The sequence below is a fragment of the Juglans microcarpa x Juglans regia genome, chromosome 3D (genome assembly GCF_004785595.1).
Source record: "Juglans microcarpa x Juglans regia isolate MS1-56 chromosome 3D, Jm3101_v1.0, whole genome shotgun sequence".
Taxonomy (NCBI): domain Eukaryota; kingdom Viridiplantae; phylum Streptophyta; class Magnoliopsida; order Fagales; family Juglandaceae; genus Juglans; species Juglans microcarpa x Juglans regia.
This window is the reverse complement of record NC_054598.1, coordinates 11,537,942-11,563,832: the sequence shown is the minus strand read 5'-3', so window position 1 is coordinate 11,563,832 and position 25,891 is coordinate 11,537,942. Positions and strand designations below refer to the sequence as shown.

General features: G+C 35.4%; 2 protein-coding genes across 2 annotated transcripts; both read right to left on the bottom strand.

The window, feature by feature from the left end:
- Window positions 1-4,361: 4,361 nt before the first annotated feature.
- Window positions 4,362-6,664, bottom strand: LOC121254690 (expansin-A10-like). The gene is made up of 4 exons (XM_041154817.1): window positions 6,512-6,664; window positions 6,224-6,354; window positions 5,801-6,113; window positions 4,362-5,281 (listed from the first exon to the last, which is right to left on the bottom strand). Exons 2-4 carry the CDS (start codon window positions 6,348-6,350, stop codon window positions 4,975-4,977), a joined length of 747 nt encoding a protein of 248 aa, XP_041010751.1. The 5' UTR covers window positions 6,351-6,354; window positions 6,512-6,664; the 3' UTR covers window positions 4,362-4,974.
- Window positions 6,665-18,732: 12,068 nt separating this feature from the next.
- Window positions 18,733-25,891, bottom strand: LOC121255033. The gene is made up of 5 exons (XM_041155329.1): window positions 25,879-25,891; window positions 23,066-23,115; window positions 21,248-21,647; window positions 19,947-19,987; window positions 18,733-19,803 (listed from the first exon to the last, which is right to left on the bottom strand). Exons 1-5 carry the CDS (start codon window positions 25,889-25,891, stop codon window positions 18,931-18,933), a joined length of 1,377 nt encoding a protein of 458 aa, XP_041011263.1. The 3' UTR covers window positions 18,733-18,930.

The window sequence follows — 25,891 nt, the reverse complement described above, 5'->3', positions numbered from 1 at the left end:
TCAATGGAACGAATTCAAGAAAGTCTTGAAATTCTTCATCAACATGTAATCGATGGCAGGAATGGTTTTGAAGAAAAATTTATCCATCTTGAGTAACAACTTCGTGCGATGCAGGAAGAGGAAGAACGAGACAAGGTCATCTTGTCAAAACTCCTTTTCCCAGAAGGTCCTTCACAAATCCCAAATTAATTTTCTAACACTCAGATTTCCCTCTCCAACTTTTGTTTCCATCACTTCTCATAAATTATTTTCTCTTTCATTCCCTTCTGTCAGTCATTCCAAGCAAGGCACATACAATGATTGGAAAAGGAGAACCCATTGGAATAGTTCTCAATACCAGATGGAAGTTTGATCCAAGTGGAGTCGTTATTGAGCACCAAATAGAGGAAAAGCTCATAAACAAGAAGTATAAGATAGGGAGGAAGTCCTTCCTTTATGGTCTAGATTGAAAACTTCTCCACAACTCTCTACACTCACTACAAACACCCAGCCAACTCGAACATACTAGAAGCCCTGAGGCATCACACCTTTAGTGGTTCATTCGTTTATCCTCCTTCCCCAACCATCATAACCACCCATATTTCAGCAATCAAACCCTGAACCAAGCCATCTTTACAAATATCGGATGAGATGGTGGGCGAGGGGACCCATTTCTTGGTCCCATGGCTCCAGAAGCCATTCATATGAACCAAGTCCCACCACACCTTCTCGCCTATCTCTAGCACCAAGGACCTCTAGATGGTCAACCTGAACCTTCGAGTCCTCTCCTGCCCCGAGGTCACGAAACAGCCCAAGATCCTCCAAACCTTAGGGCGTGATCATGACGAGAAGGTCTCTCTGTCAACCGACCATGGGGTCCTCAAGGCCATAATGGCGTAGTTCAACACCGACCAACTCCTCACCGGACAACCATAAGCTGCATCTAAAGGTGGTTGTAGTGGATTCAAAGGTGGTAGTAGAGGTGGTGGGAGTGGCTACTTTTGTGGAAGGGGTGGTCTGAGGAGTGACAGAGGTGGCCCCCATAGAGGTGGTGTACATCTAGTTTTTGTCAAGATTTCAGTGCTCAGTATACAATCAAAGGTATGTTTGAGGTATATGAAGTCCTTTATACTTTGCTTGTAATCTATGGTGGAGGGCGAATACTCAAGGGTTTGCAAGTTTTAGGGGATAAGAACATTGCCCCTCAATTGCTTGATGATTTGCTAACTAAACGTGTTTTTAAGCCTTTGATAGAGGAAGAGGGCATATCTCCTTTTCAATGCCAGGTGCTATGTTGTATCTCCTTGTCCGTATATGTCACTAAATTTGTCTGTCAAATATATTGATACTATCAATACTTGCCCCCTTGCTAAGAATTTTAGGGTGGTAAAGTTGCCTTGGGTCAACATGATCATAAAAAAAACCCCCCAGTGGGTTGGAGTGTAAGCTTCTTCACTAAGGCCATATTGAGAAATATTATTGGTCAAGTTACAATAACCAATCAGGTTGTTATGGCACTAAAAATGTCGAGGGAGAACAGAAACAAATTCGACTTGCTTATTAGCGACGTGAATATGCCAAATATGGATGGTTTTAAGTTCCTGGAACTTGTAGGGCTTGAAATGAAACTTCCTCTCACTAGGTTGTCAGCCCCTAGTGATACTAAGCTTTTGATAAAGAGGGCTACCAATGATGCATGCGACTATTTGTTGAAATTTGTGATCAAAAGAAACATACGACAACATGTGATCAGAGGAAGGAAATTTGATGCCGAGGTGCAAAACAAGTCCCTGGATGAAGACAAAGCTTGCCATGGTTATCTAAATGGCATCACATCATACTGTTAGACTTGTTTGCTCCTTTAGTGTTGACATGGCCTTGGTGCATTAGTGGCATTGGTATATATCCCATATTCCATAGGGTCTATTAGTTTTTTTTTTTTTCATGTAACATGTATCAATTTTTAAGGAAAACTCAAGGCACAGGTCGGATGTTCCAGGGTGGAATTCCTTTGTGCATAATAGGTTCGGAAACCGTATTTTCTGATCTTGGACACTTTCCACAGTTATCAGTCAAGATTGCTTTCATTATTAAGGTTTACATAGCTGAGATTCTTACATATAAGGAGCATGTTGCATATATATCCGAGAATCATTTACTTGAGATTGTTGAGTTTTTTGTGTCTATACCAGAGAACTTAAGATGGCTTGCTTTGGTAATAGCCATACTTGCTGTACTGCTAGGAGACCAAGCCCACATCACTAGAACATTGGGCTCCAAATTTGTCATTGTTCTTAGTTTTTCAATTGTTGTAGAATGACTTATTGCTTGGGAAAATATGAATATAAATAGGTACATTTTCAAAAATAGCACAACTGGTGAGATTTTTATAAAACACTTGGGCAAGAAACAAGAGGCGAATCAAGGCAACACTCGAGATTTTATCAACTCGGCTGAACTGGAGGTTCGGGAGAAGTTATCTTTGCTCAAGTGGTTTGCAAATGAATATGGGAAGTTTGGTTGCATACTTAGGTTTGTGACCAACAAATCTCAACAAGGTTCTCAGTTCAGCTTGCCACAGACAGTACCAGAGACGACAATTTTGAAAGATTATGTGACCAAGATGAAGGCAAGCCAGAGCGACAGTTATTACCTTACGGAAAAAGTAAGAAGATTGCAGAGGAAATGAAGAAGGGGTATGAGTTTCTCCATATGGTAGAGGCCAACGACAAATATACTGGTGAACAATTCAAAGAATTTGAAGGCAAGAAGCTTACCTCAGTTTCAAAAGAAAGGTTAAAGCATAACCGCACCTTGTGGGCAAGGTGCTTTGAAATGGTAGAATTTGTCACAATCATGTACCTTTACAAGAATGGGATGGAGTCATTGTGGACTTTGTTTTTGAATAATAAAAGGCTAGAGGTTTGGGCTCAGCCCCGTTGGTTATTTGTAGGCCCATTGTTCATTTACTTGCTTTCTGTTTGGTTTGTTTGTAAAATTGGCTGTGTTTGACATTTTGTTATAATTGATGTTTGAGTGTGTTGGGCTTTGGCCCGTTAGTTAGTAAATGTTTGACTAGTATATGTAGTGCATGTAATGGCATGCAAAATCCTTAATCAAAAGATATTTTCTTTTTCCATCTCTCATCTTTATCTTATCTAGAGGTTGCTCTCGAATGAGTCTGTTACTAGAAGAATTACAGCAAGTATTTGGGGGTGTGCTACAAATTTTATGGGGCTTTTTCTACATTTACTGGCATGCTCAAAGTATCGACAAATCTCATAAATTCATAATTCAAGCTTTTCTCCATCTTATGAAATGTCCTCTCTATAACTGCCTTAATCCATCTTCTGGAACACTTCAATGGGTGAGATTTGGGTTTAGAGTTTAATCATCTCCATTAATGGTGGATTTTTGGGTTTGGCGCTTTAGATGGACATATATTTGGATGGGATCGAAATAGTGCCGTATATCGGATGAAAGGAAAGCCGAAATACATCCAGAAAAGAAAGAAAAGCCGAATATGGTGGATATCGAGTTTGGATTTTTCAAATGAAGAAGCAGTCTACGATTTTTGGGTCAGCATCATTTTCAAAGGCTTGAAGAACGGGCTTGAATAGCCGGACAAAGAGAAGCATGAAAATTTAAGGCTGCCATGGGATGGATACAGGTGAACTGAGGATTTAAGTTATACGTAAATGAGTTCTATTAAGATCTGTTTAAATTTAAATAGATTAAAATATGCATTTAAATATATAAAATAGATTGAAATGAATTTAATCTGAAATTGAAATGAGTTAATTTTAACAACCAAGCACGCCTTAAATGACGCCAAGTTCTGGATACAGCAGGGATAATTTTTTTTTTATTATATATATATATATATTATTCTCTTGTACGGGCTTGAATATTTTATCTTTTTCTTTGTTTGGAATGGGCTTGGATATGCACCGCTTGTTGGGGGGTTTGAAAAGTAAGGTGTTCATAGGTTTTAGGCTACGTGGACGATTTCCCACTTAAATATGCAATTTCAAAGGAAAAATAGTCACACTAGTATTGTAATATTGATGATAATTATTGTTTCTTGGATTTTAAATGAAATTTTAAATTAAAACTGATGTGTTTATCCCAATAATTATAATTTTCATATAGGCAGCTGGGTTAAAAAAAGGTCCGGACTTCTTTATGTTGTATGGATTTTTGAACTCAAAATTTAATTTAATTTTTTTTATTATAAGTATGTGTAGTATACAGTTAATAAATACAACAACTCAATTAATTTAATAGGAATAAAATAAAAAAAATAAAAAAATGTATGATATATCGTGTAGAATGATGAGCAGCATAACCTTAATAATTTATGCATAAAAGAAATAAAGAACTGAGAAATAGAGAATTTTTATAAATGAGCACCGTTTCTCATTACTACTGGAAACTTGGAAATATACACTTAAATAATCTCCCAATAAGGCTCAAAACACACTAACCAAGGACACAGAGTCAGCTCAAGCCGATTTCAATGACCTTAACAAAAGAGGGCAAAAATTAATCCCTAAAATATTTCAAAAAAGTATTCAAATACTAGTGGCGGGTGGTAAGAGTCCACCTCTGCCAACTTCTGCTTTCACAACAGAAGTTCAAAAAAGAAAAAAAAAAAAAAAAAGACTCGGAAGAAGAGGGTCCCAGATAATATAGGGTACCCTACAACAATACAATATAACCCACCATTATAATGATGAAGAGCCATTTTAAAATAAGCCCTTCTCATTTCACACCCCAAGAAGTCAAAAGACTGACCCCTTCCCCAATACACAAAGTATACTAAATCTAATACCCCCCTTGTTTATATATATATCTATATATGATATTATATATATTCGGTGCTTTCGATATATATAAAATATATATATTAAAATATAAAGATATCACAATCCTAGCAAAAGTATGGATAAAATGGAGAGGAAAGCCAAGGCAGAGGCACATGGGATATGTGACCTAACGGAATTGAGCACCGCTGTAGGTCTGACCGAAGGACCAACCAGCAGGAGCCACGTTGTAGGAGACAACAGTGCGGCCGTCACTGGTGGTGACCTTGAAGGAGAGGCTTTGGCCATTGAGATAAGAGTTGCTCTGCCAGTTCTGTCCCCAGTTCCTTGACATTGCCTGCCACTCAGTTCTCGACCCTTTTATGGACACCGAATGGACGTCTCCGGCACCACCGACGTTTGTGATCAGGACTAGGTTGAAGTAGGAGTGGCCATTGATGGTGAACCTTATGCCTCCACTCCTCCTACAGGGCACCCTGCAGAAACCACACATCAAAGCAAATGTTGTTTAGCATTTTATCAATCCCTCTGATACGAATTAAAACACTTTAATAGAGAGAGTTTCCAAAACCAATGAAGGAAATATTAGGCATCAAAAATTGCAAGATGGACTTACACTTCTAACTAGGAGAAAAAAAAAAAAAAAAAAAAAAAGCTTTTACGGTTTTATGAACTATGGGGTAAAGCCTGTCGATAATAAAGTTGAAATGTCAATTGAATGATGTTTTGATGTCTAAAATGTCGTGAAAGATTGCTCCTTTAATGTCTGAAACACTCTTTATCTGAGATCACATTATTAAGGGTCTAATCCTCTCCAAATCAAGGAAAGACAGAACCTTGACCGTGAAAAAAGGAATTTGATTGTTGAAAGTAGAAGTCCTAGGTAGTGATTAGAAGAACTGTCTTCTTTAAATGTGGAAAATCAAATAACCAAAAGAAACCTGTCACCTTCTTGCAAAACTAAGGTTTCAACTAAAAAGTTTCACTACGCGTACCTTCTGAAAGACACAGGCACAATTCCGGCTCTGTATTGGGCAATGTGCTGGAAGACTGGCTGAGAAAGATCGAAGTGCTGCTGGGGAGGGTTGCACCAACCTCCTGCATTATTGGGAAGGGCATTGTTTGGTGGGCAGAAGTTGGTGGCTGTAACCAAAATGGAGCCAGGCAGGCACCATTTGGGATCATTCACACACTTGATCTCATAGCAAGACCCACAGCTCAAGCCATTGTTGAACAGAGCTGTGCTCAGAGCTGCAGTGTTTGTGCCATAACCTTGGCTATACAGGTTTCCATACCCACAAGCTCCACCTGCGCAACATAAAAACATCACTTAAATGGTCCATCTTTAAGTAGGAGACTCACAAAGAAAGTGAAAAAAAAAAAAAAAAAATGCCCTCCATTTGGCACATGGTGCATACCCATTGTCCCAGAAGCATCACCCCCTCCATAGAAGGTGGCATGAGCATCGGTCCACCCTCCATCGTACCCATGAACAGACGAGACCAATGCAAGAAAACCCACCAGGAAAAACCCAGTGAGAGACATTATCCTGCAAGCAAATAAAAAAAGTGAAAACATTTAGCACTTACTGGACCACCCATCTTCAACAACTTACTACAATCGCAACATTCCGTGTGTTGTGTGTTTTAGCAGATGTGAAAACTAGAAGCGAAATGTGAGAGGAGGAGGAAGGCAAGATGATTTACGTGGGGAGTGAATCTTCAGAAAAGGAAGAGCTGTGAGGGGAAATGAAATCCGAGGCAGTTGAGTGAAGAAAATGTAGGAGGGAGAGGGCCTATATATAGAAATTTTGGGGAGGACTTGGGAGTACCAAAGTTCGCGACTACCACACAACCATAGAGTAACTAACATTTTGAGACTTGTGGGACCACAAACCGCTGGGATTAAGGCAGTTTTTGCAACATTGAAATTTACTGCTACAATCGAAACCGCGTGCTTTTGTAGTTTTGTCCAGTGGGAAGGAAATTCCCTGCTGGCTGTTGCTACAATCCCTATGGGTAGGGTATGGTGGCTTTTAATAAACTGCATTGCCTTTTTTCCTCTGTTTCTGGTGGCTAATAAACTTCCACCCCACACCCATTTGCCGCAATTGCCCTTTTCCCTTTTTTGTTTTTTTTTTTCAAGTTGCTAGTGTATTTATTAGACTCAGCTATATCTAGTGATCTTTTTCAAATTTAAATAGCTACTAGCTAGGCTATATGTAATTAATATTATTTTTTAATATTATTATTATTTTAAAATTTAAAAAAATTAAATTATTTATCATATTTTATATAAAAATTTAAAAAAATTATAATTATAACATGATATAAAATGATATTAAATGAAACACTTCTTGTATCCAAACAAAACCTAAGTAATTCCATATCAGTTAGAAAAGTGCAAAATCTAATCATACAATAAGTTTGCTAGACGCTAGCTTGAACAAAAATTCGCTACACGATTGGCTCGAGCAAACCAAAAATGAGATATCACGCAAGAAATTGACTCAAGTTGAAGTTGCAAGATTGATTTACAAGATAAAAGGTAGACTTTGGCTTGCAAAATCTCAAATGTTAATACAAAATTTAATTTGATTGATGTCTTACCTATATAAACAACCATGGGCGTGATTTTTCGAAAGAGAGAGAGAGAGAGACCATAATTTCTTTTATTATCATTTCTTAATCTTATGGAAAGAGGAAAATCCGGAGCTTTCTCGTGCCTTTAACCAATTATTACTTCTAAATCTATATTAAGAATTCAAATATTATTTTTCTTTGAACTTTATTATATAATTGATTTTTAAGTTGTTGTCGAGCACTTAAAATAATTTATCTTTTGAATTCAATTCACCCAACTGAAAAGCTAGCTCGTATTATTTTAATTTATTGATTTAAATATGCAAATTTATTGACAGTGGTTGCTTGATTAAATCTGCAACTATAATACTTTTAAATTAGCTGTAATTATCTCAGAGGTATATGCAATCCCTCTAATCGTCTAAATAGTTTCTTCTATATGCAATCCTTATATGCAATCCAATGGATCCATTCGGATATAAAAATGATTTCATTTCATCTCATCTCATTTCATCTTATAAATTATTATAACTCATTTCATCCCACGTCAACTCGTATCCAAACGTTTCATAAGATTCTTCCTTTCTTCTTACCTCGCGTTCGGTTGACAGGAAAGGGAAGAAGGGGATGGAATTAAGGACGTTTTTCTCTTGTTTGGTTGGGCTTTGAGGGAGAAGATGACCTTAGCCTAATGTCCTTTACGTCTGCATGCACGGCTCCAAAGCCAGCCTCACCTCACCCCTCCTCCTCTCTGCTCTGCACAATGCACATATGGGCCCCGCTTCTATCAGTACCACGGACGGTCCATACGTAACTAAACACGTTCATTCACTGCACATGACTCTTTCTTTCTAATTTCCTTCCTTTTTTTTTTTTTTTTTTTTTTTCCTTCCCTATCTCTTGAAAATGAGTTTCATAGAAAAGAAAGCGGAGGTTGCAGTCTTGCAGAACGTGGGTGACGACATTCTCGGCTACCTTGTTAAGCTGACTACGACTTTAAAACCCTTTATTTTTTGTTCAAAAAAGATTATAAAAAAAAAAAACCATTGAAAATAAAGAGTCATACGTCAATTAATAGTAAATGATAATAATTAATAAAAAGGTAGTACAAAAAATTCTACAAATCGACGTAACTCTGATCTGTTAAATTTATTTTACAATAAAAATAATTTTATAATTTAACGAATCACATCAAATTACATCAATTTATAAAATTGTTTTTGTGTAATTCAGACTAAAGTATTTCTCTTAATATAAAAAAAAAAAGCCAAGGCCACGTGAGAATCTGAGATCATGCTGACACCTGTACGTACGATCATAATCCTAATTAGCTGTATTTAGCTGGTTTGCATGATCTTAATCATCATCATGTTTTTCCCTTGTAAGCTAATTTTTATGCTAAATTAATCATAATTATTAATGAAGAAGATAAGATCTTCATGGAAAACGATAACCTGGATTCTCAAATTGATTGAGAGAGAATTTGATCCGGCCGCGATTCTCGCCATTTGTGTTTCCAATCCTCTTATTAATCAACGGTCAGATGGTCAGAACAAACAAAATCATGACTCTAAAGCCACTAAGTTGGAATTTGCTTGCAACTTCGTATAAGCATGCGTGCATGCATGCATGTGTTTTAAATTGACTTGGACTTGGACTATCTATCTATCTGCTACTGCTTTAACATAATTTATACATACATGCACCCTGCTGTTATTTTTATTTCCAATGCCCTATTTGTTTGTCACTTAACAGAATTAGTTGATTCTGCGCGCAGAATTTAAATACACGATGCAGCCCCTCAAGGATGCTTGAAATCGAGATTTTTTAAGTTCATCTCTTGTCATCGATCATATTCCATCCTTTTGTTCAGATTATGTGAACTGAACTACTGAGTTCATCAAAAGTAATTTGAACCAAGTAAAGTTGGGTAAGCAGAGTTATGTTATATACAATCATTTTTATATATTCTTTGTATACTCCACTTATTTGATTGACTAAAATAGATATTTTTTATTTAAAAAAATTGTTCCAGTCAATCACATTAGTATAATGCATAAAAAATACGTAAAAATGATTATATATAAAATTTTTGGGACAAGAATAGTAGATGCAGGATATTTATATATATATATATATATATACACAAACATTAAAATTAAACAAGATAAGGAAGATGATGATATTCCACGCTTACACCAGTCTCGCAAGTTGTAAATGAACAAATTAATAAAAAAAAATGAAAGGCAAGCAGAAGATTTCTTTTTTCTTTTTTCTTTTTCTTTTCTAATTTATAAATGAATTATCAACCTCCTAGCTAGTAGTGCACGTACATTAATTTGTAATTTATAGCTTGACCAGCGGTGCAGGGCGGTTTTGGCGTCAGCTCTACCAATAAGACTGGCGGTGCAGAATATTAGAGAGAAAATTTAAGGCCATGTTTGTCTTACTCTGACAAAGATATTTATTAGTTTTCGAAAAATAGATTAATTTTTGAACAAATTAAAGAGAAATGTTAAAAGGAAAAAAAAGGATAGGGTTTCTGGATGTACGTCTCAGTGGAAAGCGATCTGCAGTCCCTGAACAGCGCAAGAGTAGCAGCTGCACATGCACTCGGTTTGGCTTTTCCTTATTCATTCAAAACCCATTTGGCTTCTCATATAAAAAGATTTTATTGTTTTTTGAATTTATCATCTGGGACAGATTCTTCTATGCAGCCTCAGTTAAACCCAGAAGAAAGAAAGAAACGGAGCACAAGTAGACGAGGAAACTCAAAAGCAAATCATACACCCAAAAAGACGAGGGAATTAGATTCTGAAAGAACCTTCATCACATCGATTCAATGTGGGGTTGGTTTCCTAATAGGTCATTTTGTTTCTTCCTTAACAAGTGTGCCCCTTAAAAAAGGCCACGAAACAAAGATATGCAAAGAGAGAGAGAGATAGATCAATGGTCATTATCTGGGTTCAGTAAAGAGATCATGTATTCTCTTTAGAAATTAGCTTTAACGGCCAATAACCAACTTCTCGTTTGAATAGAGCCAAACATATTTCCATCTTCCCTTTAAGTTGTGATCTTCACCGTCAATGTGCACATCGTTCTTTTATTTATTTATCTGACCACTTACAGATGCTGGGACCGTATCTGATCTTTCTTGCTTTTCTGTTTCTGTTTCCTCTCACCTTTCACTGTTCCTGAGGATTCACTGCCCTGGCCATATTTCTGGATTTTGATTCTCTGCAACTAAAAGTCAAATGGAAAAATCACATCCGTTGTTGACAAACAGATCACTTGACAATGCTAATTCCTACACACTTTTGCCTGCGGGTGGTAAATTCTAATTGGCAACTCTGACCCGTTTTCATGAGTTTGATAGAGACTTATACTTGTGTTGATCAGAATGAAAATGACTAATTACGTGCAGTAATCACATTGATGATGATTATACTCGTGGGGCACTTTTACTTCCACGTCTAAATTTTCATAGGAAAATCTTGTAAACTATTTTTCTTTTCAACGACAACATCTACTTTTAAGGCCGCATGTTTAGTTAGCTGGTGTGTAAAGTAAAGTTTATACCTTGATCGAGGAGTCTTCTAGATTAATGCATGCTAGCTTTTTGGCATGGAAGGAAAAGTCCCCAGATATCATGATCACATTAAAGCGAAAATGAAAGGTGTGTCTCAAGGGTAAGGTTTTGAATTCTGAAAGATATCAGTAATAATATTAATGCACAGACCCAACAAAAATGATATTATTAGCCAAGATCGCTCCAAATTAAAGAGTTTGAAATTTTTGAAAACAGTAGTAATTATAATATATTTGAAATGACAGTCTTGAAAAGGAAGGGAAAGGAAGGACGTGAGAAATGACAAAAATTGCCGTGTCGGTCTCCACCATTGCAATGTAATCCTGGCCGCGATTAAGAATATTTTACCCCAACAAATTTATGGAAGATGCTAGCTTTGTCTATAAACTCCAAACCCAACACTCTGCTAGCACTAGCGGTAGCAGTGAAACCACTGTAACCCTCCTCACCAGCCAGTTGGAGTACTACGGCAATGGACCACAGCTAAATATACTCAAATCTCTCTCTCTCTCTGTCTCTCTCTCTCTCTCTCTCTCTCTCTCTACCCCCATGTGAAATGGTATGTTGTTTAAAGTGGCCGGGCATCATATGCCTAATGATATCTTGTTATGACTTTAAGCAAACATCAAAATCTTCCTAATTGGATTGCACTAAGTTGACCACACAATGTGCAAACAGCTTTCGAGATAAAGCAATAACCAATAACATCTAATTAATCTAATTGGCTAATCTGATTTTGAAGGCTGTCCCTTCACAGTCTGAATTTCCAGAGCCACAAAATTCTTTAGCAGACAGAAAGAAAGCAAGCAAGCCTGTAAATGTCCTCAGGAACCCACGTACTACTCAGCATCTTCTCTCATCCCATGCCATCCTTTTACCCTGCATGCCTATAACTCAATCTCTGGCCTGCATTCAGAAATAGTAGTTGCAGCATAATTTTAAGTTAAAAGTGTTAGATTTATGGACTCACTGTTTCAAATCAATTAGACGTGATCAAGTGAATGAATTTAATTTCTTCGAGCCCGTGATCAAAGGAGGACTGTCTACTAAAGGGTGTGAAGCTGTATCTATCTTTCGAGTAGATTTGTTGCGTCTTTTACAGTCTTAGGTGGCTAACCTAACAAGTAACTACCTCTTCTTTACTTTTTATTGCAGACTGAATAGAATAATAATGAAAGTACGTAGTGTCTCTGAGAGCACTTCCAACCACCTATTGGATTTGGTAAAGAGCTTTTAAAAGACTTTTAAGGGTTTCGGTATGATCTGGTAAGAGTCATTAACTCATCGATCGAGTGGGTCAATAAAAGCGTGGGTTGAGATCAATTATCAATGATTGTTAAACGAGAACCCTTGATTTAATTTGATAATTAACTTGGGTCATGATAATTATTAGTTTATTCATAATCTCGACGATTTGGGGAATGTTGAGTCTCCCATTGTCTCTTATAATAATGGATGGCTTGATTTCAAATTGCAATGTCATTATGTTAAGTCATTTAAGAGTTTGCTTTGGATTCCTCTTAGAGTTTAATTAACTTGATTCAATAAGTTTGTAAACATTCGACTCTTTTAGTTAACGTGAGATCGCATTTACTACGCCACCTCATATTAAATATAAGAGATTATACAAGCAATGGTCCCGGATTTTGCTTGGACCATGGTTTAATTTAGTTTTTTAAGGAATAGGATGAATATACTAATTTTATTGATGACTCTCACTTGTGATAGATGAATTTCTTATATAAAAAGGAGCAAGGGAGTTATAGAAAATCTCAAAATCAGACTCCTACAAAAATATATATACCTAACGAAAACTAGTACAATCAGTTTGTAAAAATTGATTGTAAAAACTCAACCCTTTTAGATAACGTGAGATCACATTCACTACGCCACCTCATATTAAATATAAGGTATTATACAATCGATGGTCCTAGATTTTGCTTGGACCATGGTTTAATTTAATGTACTTTTTTAAAGAATAAAACGGTACTCCAATATTATTGATAATTCTCACTTATAGCGGAAGAATATCTTATACAAATAAGAGTAAGTAAGAGTGTTACCCGCATGGTGCAGGGTGGGACGGGGTGGACCCACCCCCGCACCATACGGGGGGAGGGTTTCCAACCCCGTCCCGGTACAGGGGGTGGGGTTGAAATTGCTTAGGGGGCCCGGTGGGGTCAGCCCACCCCCCGCCCCCGCTAGAGGTCTTACCCTAGGGAGTAAGGGGGTTACAGAAAATTTCAAAATTAAACTCTTATAAAAATATATGTCTACAGTAAAATTATTGCAATCAGACAAGACTAAAAATTTAATATAGAAAGGAAGGGATACACCTGCATGATCGATAGAAAAAAGACCAATCATGTGTTTAGGTAATTCAAAAAGAGAGAAGAAACCAACAGTATTACCCATAGAGCCAAAAGAAGTAAGGTTGTCGGCCAAAGCGTTCCCTTCTCTATAAATATGATGAATACTAAAGGAAAAAAATATTTTGAATTGAAGAATGTCATTGCAAATGTCAGAATAATACCATGGGGTTAAGAATTATTATTAAGTCAATTAATAGTAAGAAGAGAGTCATTCCATAATAAGCCCAATAACAGTAAGATGGTAACATACTATAAGAAAAATAAGTATTTATAATGAGTTATTTATAATAAAAATAAACTCATTTTGATATGAAATAATCATATTAACAAAAAATAACTGATCACAAATAAATAATTTTTTTCTTATAGAGATACGTACATACATAAGATAAGACTCATCTTCAAAGTAAATAATTCAACAAAAGAATTAATACCCAAATCTAAAAAGTAAGAGAAAGCATAAATAAAAGAACTATCAACCATGGTTTAATTATTTTTAATTCTCCGGATTAAAGTTTTCTATATTTTGTACTTGTTTATACTTTTTGAAGCTCTTAAAATCCCAGCCAATCATCCAAATTTTATCACCTCAATGTTTATGATTTTAAAAATATTGTTAATTTTTTTTTAAAAAAGTTTAATATTCCTGCCATACATGATCATGTCATGTGAAATATGGAGACAAAAGAAACCCATTTAATTAGATAGCATCGATCCTAACAATAGAAAATCCATCTAAATTAGCTTCTCATGTGGAGGCCAGAAAAATATATACTTTTCACAAACAGATAAGTTAATCATGTATGTTTGATTGATTTGTTGAGTTGTCTTCCCCAAGGGGGCTCGGTAATCTTGCCAGTTGTCACACGCATATAACACCTAGTAACTAGCTAGCTAGATGAAAATTAAGAATGCAAATATTTTCTTCTAAATCTTTTACTCTTTATATATATATATATATATATATATATATATATATATTATATACGTATCACCTGGAATATATTTTTAAAAAATAGAGAAGATAATAAAGAGTTGTGAACCATGCATGAATGATATTGTAGCTAGCATGCATTTAAAACCCATCATTTTCATGAAAATATTGATACGAAAGGCTGATTCATATTTCAGAAACTGGACCAAATGAATGATGTGATCGTTAACAAAACTAGTCACGTTCATTTCAATTTCTGCAATCACTCACACTTTGAGTAAGGAAAATGGATTCTGGAAATTAAATTAAGCATGCAAGCTGTCGGTCCAAAATGATTAATGATCAAAGAAATATTAGGTCAAATTAAGATATATTTTTTTATGACATAAACATGTTATGAACTGCATGCATTAATTATTACCTATGTTCAAATTTTGAGAGCAATTAAGATCGACGATCATTATAAAAACAATCAACGAGTACTGTTTCTGATCATTCATTAATTTCCTTCCAACTTAATCAATTAATAATGTAATTGTCCCTAATTATCTGCTGTGTTTGCTTCCAAAGAGAGAAGAAAAAATCTATCACTCTCAGTACTATCAGCTATGAAACGTATGTTTCACTCAGAAGTTTCATGCATTGCAAGCAACAAAACGAAAGTGGCATTTCAGTCAAAAAGTACTTTCGAGTACCATCAGGTTTAGTAGCAGCAGTGTGAATGAAGAAATCTATATAATGTACAGTAAAAGTTGCATCTGTTGGGCTTCCTTGATCAGTCATTGAATATATATGATGCATGCGCGCATGTGCTAATTTCAGCTAAGCGATCAGGCCTATCTTGATCTTAAAGAGGCCGGCTTTAGGGTGCGTTTAGATGTTGAAGTGAGTTAAGTTGAGATGATAAAATATTATTTTTTAATATTATTATTATTTTAAGATTTGAAAAAGTTAAATTGTTTATTATATTTTGTATTGAAATTTAAAAAAGTTGTAATGATGAGTTGAAAGGAGTTAAAGATCTAAACTAAACCTTAATCTTTGCATTTGCAGCACTAAGAGCACATGCACCCAGATAACATGGCCCATCACATGGTCCATTCATGCATGTTTAGAAGCTAGATTGATTGTTCTTTAATTAAAATTGATCGACTTCGATCAAGTGGTTTTGGAATATGGATGTTATAAACTTTTTATGGCATAATCGGTAATGTTATAATATATAATTTTAGAGTGTGCATTTATTTCTTTTAAAAAAAATGTGAATTATTATTAAAAAAATATTTTTTTATATATAAATATTAAATTTATTTATTTTTTTAAAGAGAATGCGTAAAACTGACTGCTTTAAAATTACAAATATAATTTGAGAGTGACTAGCTAGGTAGAGCAGTCTACAGAGAAGCTGTTATTACGTGCAAGGAAACCGTTGCACATGTCGGAGCCAACATGTTTGAAGTTTGAAGGTTCTTAGCTTTTGATTTGGACTTCTCTTTATAAAGATGAAAGCAAATGATGGACCCTCCTATCACATGTATGTCACATTTCTTAATGTTACTTTAGTGTCTCGAAACACTACCATCGCGTTGGTGCGTAATAAAGTAGGCTTTAGTGCGTTTGCGGTGTAACTTTAAATTTCAATTTAAAGCACTTAGGATGCTCTTCCCTTATCCACGTTAATTTTTTTTAAATTTATTTTATAATAAAAATAATTTTAAAATCTAACATATTCTATCAAATCACGTTAATTTATAAATTTATTTTTAGTTAAACATCTTTTAATATATTATCCATTCCTATTATTTATTGTACTATTTAATTTTCAAACTACTAGACTTTACTCCTATTCAACCATATTATTTACTATTCCATTAATGTTATTGAATGAAAATTAAATAATATATAATTGAATTAAAGGTATTAAATGAAAAATAATATATCTAGTTAAATAATTAATTTTAATTGAAATTGGTAAAAAATTTAATTTTTCTAACATATGTTTTTTTGGTATATATCAGCTTATTCATTTTTTCGTTTAGTAACCAAGAGATTCAAAAAAACTAAAAATAAAAAACACCATATATGTTACAACTATATATTTATAATTTTTATTTAATAATTAAATTATTTATTAGCATATTTTAAATACGTGGATTATCCAATCAAATAAAGAACATCTGATCTAAATTTTCACACCAATCAATTGGGTACCAAAAGTAACAACTATAAATCAAATTAAAAAGCCATCCAAAAGTAAAATAAATGTAGAAAACCCACTTAAAATCACAAAAAAGTTTATTTCATTATTAAAAATAATGAATGAAGACGACGATGACAACGACAACGACCATAACAACAAAAATAACAAGATAATTTACACGAAAACAACATTCACAATTAATTAAGATTTTGAGGATTTTAATTCCTATTATTGATGAGAAATCTTGAGAGAGAGAATAAATGTCAACATTGAGTTATCTTATTTTTTGTCATGCTTGGACACCATTATTCCATTCCATATTTCAGCTATAAATCGATCGGTCTAATTCAGATCTCATCTTTATAAATATCGGGTTCCTCAATGCAGTTTTCGATACTGACATTCATCAGCTTTAAATTTGTAATAACTTTAGCATTTTGTTTTACTTATATATATATATATATAAAGAAAAATAAAAAATTTTAAGTAATTTGTTTCAAAATTTTATAAGACATGCAGCAAATGGCATCCCTTGTTCCAAGAAGCCTGAGCTCTTTAACAGTAGGTCATTTTCATGAAATTATCAGAAGCAGAAGCAGGAGGAAGCAACAGGGCTTTATCTCAATGTTACAAATTGATGGAAAAAGACGAGGGCTAGAACATGGCTAGTTGGGGTGGGCGAACCCTGGTCTCCATCCAACAGGGCCCAATTGCAGAGACAAAATCCTCCTCCTCCTCCTCCTCCTCCTCCTCCTCATCCTGGTTTCAAAACGAATGACCAAAAACATCAGGCGCACACACACACACACACACAACACATCATTAAGCAATTGTCTTGTTGCAAAGTACAATATGCTATTGTCCCGTGTACAGCGAACAGAGCACATGAATGTGGGGAACAGAGGCTTGCTGCTGGTCCCTGAATGTGTAAGAGATAGAGCCCTACTTGTAGTAAAATTTTGAATGGCTAGGAAATTCGGCCACAACTGCAAGAGGTTTGGTTTTCTAGTTGTAAACATGTGGTGTAAGTGAAGCTCACATCCAAAGTTGGCATAGCAGTACTGTGTGATAGTTCCTTCTACACGAGTGACGTGAACATGTCACATTATACGTGTATTCTCTCGTTTTAAGAAAGATATGCTATGGACCTTTCTTGATCTTGGGACGTATATATTAGTTAAATGCATTGCAGGGCCTCCATATTTTCCTACTTTTTTTTTGTTTTTTTCCACCTTTCTCTTGTCTCTCAAGGCGTTTTTTCTTCGTTTTATGAGTTGTTAGTTCACAATTGTGTCTATAAACTACCGTTAGATTAGATTGCCAAGTACCTTTCAATTCCTCGGTAAAGATGAGTCTTTCAGATAGGAGTGGGGAATCGGATATTTTTTCTTATATCTTTGTCTTCTCTGTGGAGATAAATCAGACAATTTTTATTGTTTTTTGTTGGATTGAGGTTCAAATTTCATACCACAATCGTGATTCCTGCCACCGTTTTTCATTCAATTTGGTGTTTCACTCGAGCCACAATCGATACTTAGCATTCACGTAGATGAGCCAATGGCCTTAGCATTTATCCTTTTTTTTTTTGTTTTTGTTTTTTTTAAAAAAAAGAAGAGTGTGCAGCCCTTGCACAATCTATTATTATATTTAGCATTACTCTACCAAAAATATACAATGTCTTCTATTGCCACACATTTATGATATAAATGGAAAACCTTGTGGCATATGACCCATTCTAAAAAATCTGGATTCGAAATGACCCACTCCCTTTAATAATAATAATAATAATAATAATAAAAAGAGTTGACTCTTCCTAAAGAGCCCCCCTTTATGATGGGGGCGATAAGATCTCGAGAGCAAGCACAGACAATACAAATATTCTTTGCACAACTTGGTAAAGCAAGACCATTTGGGAGATTGGACCTACTTGACGTATGGAACCTTACACTGTATCTCCTCTGTGAGGTTAAAGGAGAAACAACCAAGCAAGGGAAAACTTCAGAAAAATACGTACAAGCCAGACCCATGCAGTGCAACTCCCATGGGATGTGTGACCGAGCTTGTGTTGCATCTTGTGGTAGAGAAGGCTAGTCCAGTTAATCCCAACAGTAAAAGGATGATAATAAGGCAATTAACCAGATCCAATCAGCAATTGGACATGTAGAAACACGAGTTTTCCAGCATTTCAAACCAACCTCCATCGGTGAACATTCAAGCCAAATAAAAGAAAAGAAAATAGCATACGCACTATTGTCTACTTCCAACTTTGATTTTCAACCCGCAGTTTGCACAAAATCAAATCTATACACACCCTAACCGGTTTATCCAGTCTCGTTGATAGAATATCTACTCGGCTAAAGTGAAACTAAGAATTACACATATCAATCAAAAAAGAAAAGAGCCCTCACAAGGATGAATTACATGTTACCATTATCTACAAATCTTTCTTCATATCTTCATACTGGGGCCTGATGTTGTACTAGAGCACCCAACTGCTCCCTGATCGACTGCTTTCCCAATCAACTGTTGTGGAGAGCCGCTTTTTCTCAACCTCCCTGGAAACTCTTTGCTTGAGTTACCCTTCAAAGACAGGTTCTTTTTAATGCGGTTTCGGTTAAGTAAGAACATAGTATTGCATGGGGGTGCTTGCAAAGCCCCTTCAACACAATCTCCCACCTGTACGCAACCCCAAGGCCTAGACGGACCATCCTCACCAAATGGTCTGAGTCTTGGGAAGCCACTCTTCAGTCTTGAAAAACCCCGTTGCTCGAGGGAGTTATCCTCCTCCAATTTAACACAGAGAGGGCAAGGAGGATCGTTTTTTCGTGTCTTTGGTGTTGTCTGCTCCAAACATTCAGCATGAAAAACGTGCCGGCACGAAAGAACCCCAGCTACAGGCATATCTCCACTTTTCACGATCCTACGAGAACCCCACGGTGATCTTTGTGAAAGATATTTTTCACACAAGCCACACCTAAAACCATCAGAAGGATTGCACGGCCGACTGACAATTTCAGACTCAAACGACTCAGAAACATCAGCAAAATCAATGCTGCTGCTAGCACTGCTCCAACGGTGGGCATCTCTTTGCGGAGTGGCAGTCTCAAACTCTGAATAGCCAGCAACTATTGGTTCAGGAGCCTCCCTAGAATATGTTCGGGAAGAAAAAGACAAGGGATGTATAGGTTTGGACATGAAAGAACAGCGATTTGAGAAGTTGCGGTGAGAGGATAAGCGATTCTTGATTGTCGGCTCTGACTCACTACTATCTGAATGGGATGATGATGTAGAGCCACCACTATCTGGATTTTCAGAGGTTCCCTGCAAATATTTAATCCATTAAGAGAAACGGATATAAGGAGGAGATATCACAAAATTCATGATGATTCTTCCCCACCCCACCCCCCCCCCCCCACCCCCCCAAAAAAAAAAGAAAAAAAAAAGAAACTCAGTTAGTTCTATACCTCCATGGTAGATCTAAAAGATAATGGTGCCATTGCTGGATCTAGCAAGTTAAGAAGGCAGACAAAAGAAATCAGTAGGTGCATCGAGTATCAATATCAATATTAGCAACAACAAGAACAACAATGAAGAGATTTTGTTTTGCTAAATTATAACCTCCTTTGAAGATTGAATCATCATGGTTAATCTTGCCCCTAAATAACATGTGAACTTATAAATGCAAGAATAGAATGTAACAGCTTACATTATTTATAAGAAAAAACTTGCATAAAGATATTCATTAGAAAATGAAAAAAAAATATGCATCTGTAAACAAGCAAAGACAATCTGAATCTATGATTATGAAATGTAACCCTAGCTAGTAATACCCTAATAAGAAATGAATAATTTAAGCACCTAGATAAACAAGCAGCGGACTGTATTGTGTTCATTCTAGAAACTTGGCATCAAGACGGCATTAACTGGAATAGAGGTCTTAAGGGGTGGTGGGCTAGGCATTCTTCTTCTTCTTAAACATTGCATGGGGTGTACACTCCAACAAAACATCTAGGAATACCTACTAATAGAGGAAGGACGTAACTACCTAGATAAACTAGCTGTGAACTGTATGGTGTTCAATATAGTAGAAACTTGGCATCAAATCTAGCCTACACGGGATATAGAGGTTTTAAGGGGGGTGGAGGGCTAGACCCATTGAATAGCCCATGTGCTCAAGCAGCTCAACATGACATTTCTAATGGACCAGAAAATCAAAAAATAAACACTGCATATTCTAGGATAATAACATCAACTTTTATGGTTTCTATCTTATCCCCATCTTCAAACTTACATTGAATGGCTTTCTCGTTTGCCGATAAGTGAGGAGCATCCATAAAGAAAATTTTAGTTTTATATGTACAACTATGAAGGTGTCAACCTGTAAGTTCATCTCTTTGAAGATGTCACTGTTAGCTCCCTACTGTCCTGTGTGATCATATATGCGCATGGAGTATGCATGAAACACTTCTTTTTAATAGATGTATGCAGGTATTTATATATGCATATGTCAACCAGACAAAAGTAAACTGATCCAGATTTGAATACCGGATAAAAACCAAGAGCAAACACAAACAATGAATAAAAAGTATAAATGTATTTTGGACAAATCAATTTAACAGTAAATGCAGCTGGGTGGTAAACAACAGAAACTGAAGTTAAAGGAACCATTATATTGGAGACATTATTATACACTCTTCTCAAATATAAAACAAACGTTCATCACTATAGGTAAACATTGAATGAGATGCATTAACAATCAGATTACCTCTTTTTGTTGCTGTCTCATAATCATCAACATTGATTTCCTGTATTGCTGGGGGTGTCCACTGAGGACCCTGAGAACGGTCAGATGGACTACTCAGAAACAGACCAGTACCATCAGATGCAGAGTGTTGATGGTTATAAAGACAGTTGGCTCTCACCCAGCTCCGACTTCCTTTACTGTTTGATGATGTTGAAGATCCAAATAATTGAGCGCCTTCGAATGAACTATACGGTAGCCCTTCAGATTGCAGTCGAACATCCCATCTTGATGGGGGAGGTGAAAAGCTTGTATTTGTTCGCCAGTAAGGCTCGTGTGGACCCACTGACCAGTCCCTACTGGCTGTATTTGATCCATGTGGCCTTGCAGCCACACAACAAAGCGACCCCGTTTTAGCTATTTTCTATAAAAAATCACGAAAACTAGAGTGTTGCTTACAACCTTTATGAGTCTAGCCAACAAATAGCAGAATAAGTAACATTACTTGCTGAAGATAAACATTTTCAACATATGTTCATGAGCTTATGCCCCGTGTCAGTGTCATAAAACACCTAGAGAACTTCTGGCCACTTTCCTTCATCCAAGAGTGATAAAATTTAAACATGCTATAGAATCCATCAACACCCCTAACATCTTCCAGAATCAGACTCCCTTTGAAATTCCATTTGGGCTACAGCTACAATCCTACAATGACAATATGGAAAATCAATTAAAATTTTGAACTCGACATAGTTTTCAATCAGTTTTACTACACATAGAAAACCAATCAACATAGTAAAACGAAATGCAACTATCTTGACAAACACCAACAAAATTTAAAGCATATGGTTTATTTTTAAAAAATCCCCAAATTTTAAGCTCACCCGATGAAAACTTCCCACCCAAGTCTCAAACTTGCCCCTTGAGAATTTCACATCTCAAACTGGTCCTCTATTTCCAGAAAGATTTTTTTTTATAACCGAGGGTGTCCAGGCCAGCATGCGCGCACCTTGCACCTCGACTAATCCCATGGGGCCCTGAAGTTAACAACCAAGTAAACCTCCAGTGGCCCTAAGGGGACTCGAACTGGTGACCATTGGGGAGCAAACCCAAGGCCGGACCAGCTGAGCTACCCCTCAGGGTTATTTTCCAGAAAGCTTCATCTTAGTCATTTACCCTTATGAAATAAAAACTCAAAATAATTTAACCCATTTTGGTTATGATTGATATAATGGAACAAGCACTTAATCACAGCTCCATTGCTAAACAGCCACAGATACAAAAACAATAAACTCATAAGATAACATCAGCAAGCAAAAGCTATCTTAAAGCCATATGTACGAAAAAATTGTTCAAAATGCCTGAAAACAAGCAAATTTCATGACTGAAATCAAAAGGGTATTTTTTTCAAAAAATGGAGGGACTCCCATAACTTTAACTACTACAAGCTTCCATCATCAACGGCCTCAGAGCACCGCATTTTTCATTTCCCGACCAAAAAGAACGAATTTTTGGCCAAAAAGTAAAGACCAAAAAGATAGAAATAGTAGTTGAATTGAAATTTTGACACGAAAATACAGGAGCCCCTCCAAATAATTACCTACTTAAGTTCTTCGCCAAACATAATTCGCTAAAAAATTCCAAGAACATGATACTTAGAAAAAACGTAATAAACCCCACAAAATAGAACGCACAAAATAGAAACTGATTAAAATCAGAGCATAACAAAGAACCAATGCCGAGCAAAACTAAGTCCAGTAGATTACAGATAAGATCATAAGAGCGCCAGAAATCCCTTATATAAACCACCAAAAAAAAAAATATAAAAGAGAGAGAGCGTACGAGTAGGTGTAGACGAGGCGCGAGGAGGAAATGTCCCGGCTTGGCGACTGCTTTTCGTCAAAGAATGAAACGAAAAGTTTAAAATCAAAAACCCTAATGTATCGGAGAGAGGGAGATTACTTTAACTTGGAGTGGTTCACCACCTTTTTGCTCCGAGGTCCTCCGTTTTCCTGTGTATTCCTCTTTAGCCCCTCTGAACCCCTAAACTGTATGTTGCTTTTTGAAATCAGGTTGCGGTTAAGTTAGGAAGTTGGTTGCCCATGCCCTTTCCTTTCATCTCTAGGATGCTCACCTATAAATTTAATCATTAATCTTAGACCAATATTTTAATTTATTAAAATATATTTATTTTTATATTTCATTTGTAAGGAAAACTGATTAAATTGATATTGATTAATCCAAATAATTAATCCTACTTTATTTAAGTAACTATTATATTGTGGTATAGATTATCTGTGTGTAAATGAAAAAATTGTAAACTTGTGTTTATTCTTTGTGGGTAATGCTATTTTTTATCTTAAATTTTATAATTTCTATTTTTTTAAGAGAAACTGTCATCATTCATTCATCAAATAAACTTAGATTCATTATAAGATATATTCTGAAATGTTCTAATATCAAACATGACATTATAAACTAAAATAATATATTTGGAACTTCACTAGTACACTATTTCTTTTTGTGATTGGTCTGATCTTCACTATTGCTATTACTTTCAACAGACAAACGTCCAAGAGACAACATTCTCTACCTAAATAGAGAATTGACCTCACTCTTTATAGAAAGAGAAGACTTAACTTCTACAGACAAACATCTAATAGACGATTTATTATTATTATTATTATTATTTCTAGTTCTACTTGTTAATGTAACACATTTCAATTGTCTGTTTATAAGTTGGTTGACATATGTATGGGAGATAATATCAAGTTAAGAATTTGTTTTGATATTAACTTGATTTGATTTTCATAATTATCGAATCATTTTGATTTGATTTTTATAATGATTGAGATATTTACTTTATCTAATCTCAATGTAATTTTTCAATAAATATAAATCTTTACATTGTATTCAATTACAATTGAGAATAAAAAAAAAATAAAAAAAATCTATCTCTCATTCCTTCTCCCTTCCCCATCACCTTTCCTATTATATTTTATTTTTTACATTTCTCATTTTACATTCTATATCCAAATGACAAAGATGAAATCATTAGTATGTTAAACAAAAGTGACAAATTTGTAATCATGAGAATGTTAAACACCCTGCTAGAAAACAAAAAATTATTATTCCTTATGGTTTTGGTATGATGATTATTGTGTTGAGATTTTTTGTTGTTATAATAAAAGAAGATTGAAGAAACAGAAAAAAAAAAAAATAATAATAAGGTTTTTTTTTTTTAATTACTATTGTTTTATCACATGTACCCATATTAAAATGTATGATTATAAACCCACCGACTATAATGGACCATTGTTTTAATCATTGTCCTTGTTATTATCGTTAGATGTTAAATGAGCATTATTAATGAATATGACAACTAAAATGTGGACCTCCCAATCTGATTAGATAATGAATGGTATTCAAACAAAAAGTTAATCAGATCATACAAACCAAACAGAAGTTTGACAAAAAGGTGGCATGGCTGTCCCCCACAAACATTCATCAAACTTTCTTGTTTAGACTACAGTCAGTCAAACATGTATCAGGTTCGATCTGGCAATGAGTTCTTGGATACTTTTAAGAAAATTGTGCAGCAAATGCTTTTTTTAAATCCAGAAATTGCACCCCCCCACATGATGGCTTTACAACCTTATCTTCCTCTGAAAAGGGCCAAAACATGTTAACAGATGAGCATAGTAAAAAGACCAAACCCTTTTCAATCTAGAGAATGAGACATTCCTTTGAATTCTACACAAAAGCTGTCAAAGGATTTTAGTCCTGCTCAAGAATACAGTAAGTTCTAGTCTACCCAAACTAGTCTGCAATTTAAAAGCAACTTAATAATGAATAGTGAAATTAAATCGCATGTGTCATTGGCCCCCTGGTACCCCCACACAGATCAAAAGTTACAATCCATATCAGAGGTAGCTGAACAGCAGAATCAAAGGTTAAAATTTAATATCAAAGTAGCTGAACAGCAGGACTCTCTGGAATTGAGAAAAACACTGATTAACTGTTGGTATTGCTTACAAGTTATGCCATGTTAAGCTCAACATCTGAAAACCCAGCTTTGAATATTTGAATTTCTATTTCCCTGCTAAGGCGAAAATCATCAACAAAATATATGTTGCAAAGGGTCAAGAACACTCTGTATAGATCTAAGAACCGATCACTCTGCACCACCACAACAACAACAGCAAAGAGAAAGAAAGAAGAAAATACTCATTCAATATTTGGATGTTTGATATAAGGATATCCGAATGCATGTGATGCTCCATCTAAGAAGTAATTCTAATCCTAGTGGAAGGATTTGTAACTTCAAACGCTGCAAGAATGCATTGTGCATCCAAATGCTGCACAAGTTCAATTTGACTCTAGGAGCTAAACGGGATAAACATTTTGCACAATCTAACGCTTATATTGATGTCTAAACTATTTACACCAAACTCTATAACTTATAGTTAGAGGGACAATACAGTTGGGAACATTCATAGAAGAAGTCTAATTACTTCACAAAGAGAAAATCGTACTATCTATGAAGTGCTTCACTTATGTGCCTTGCTTCTCCAAGAATATGAGGTTTATATATGTACTTCTAAGCGAATCGTAGAACTAAAATGACATTTTTATGGCCAAAGATGTTAAAGTACCTTTCAGAGTCAT

Coding starts and splice junctions, on each gene's coding strand:
- LOC121255033 (XM_041155329.1), bottom strand. Junction 21,648..23,065: donor CGCCTCGTCTACACCTACTC/GTACGCTCTCTC, acceptor GATTTTTTATAG/AAAATAGCTAAAACGGGGTC. Junction 19,988..21,247: donor TGAGACAGCAACAAAAAGAG/GTAATCTGATTG, acceptor TTAACTTGCTAG/ATCCAGCAATGGCACCATTA.
- LOC121254690 (XM_041154817.1), bottom strand. CDS start 6,350: ATGTCTCTCACTGGGTTTTTCCTGGTGGGTTTTCTTGCATTGGTCTCG. Junction 6,114..6,223: donor TGATGCTTCTGGGACAATGG/GTATGCACCATG, acceptor TATGTTGCGCAG/GTGGAGCTTGTGGGTATGGA. Junction 5,282..5,800: donor GTGCCTGTGTCTTTCAGAAG/GTACGCGTAGTG, acceptor TGGTTTCTGCAG/GGTGCCCTGTAGGAGGAGTG.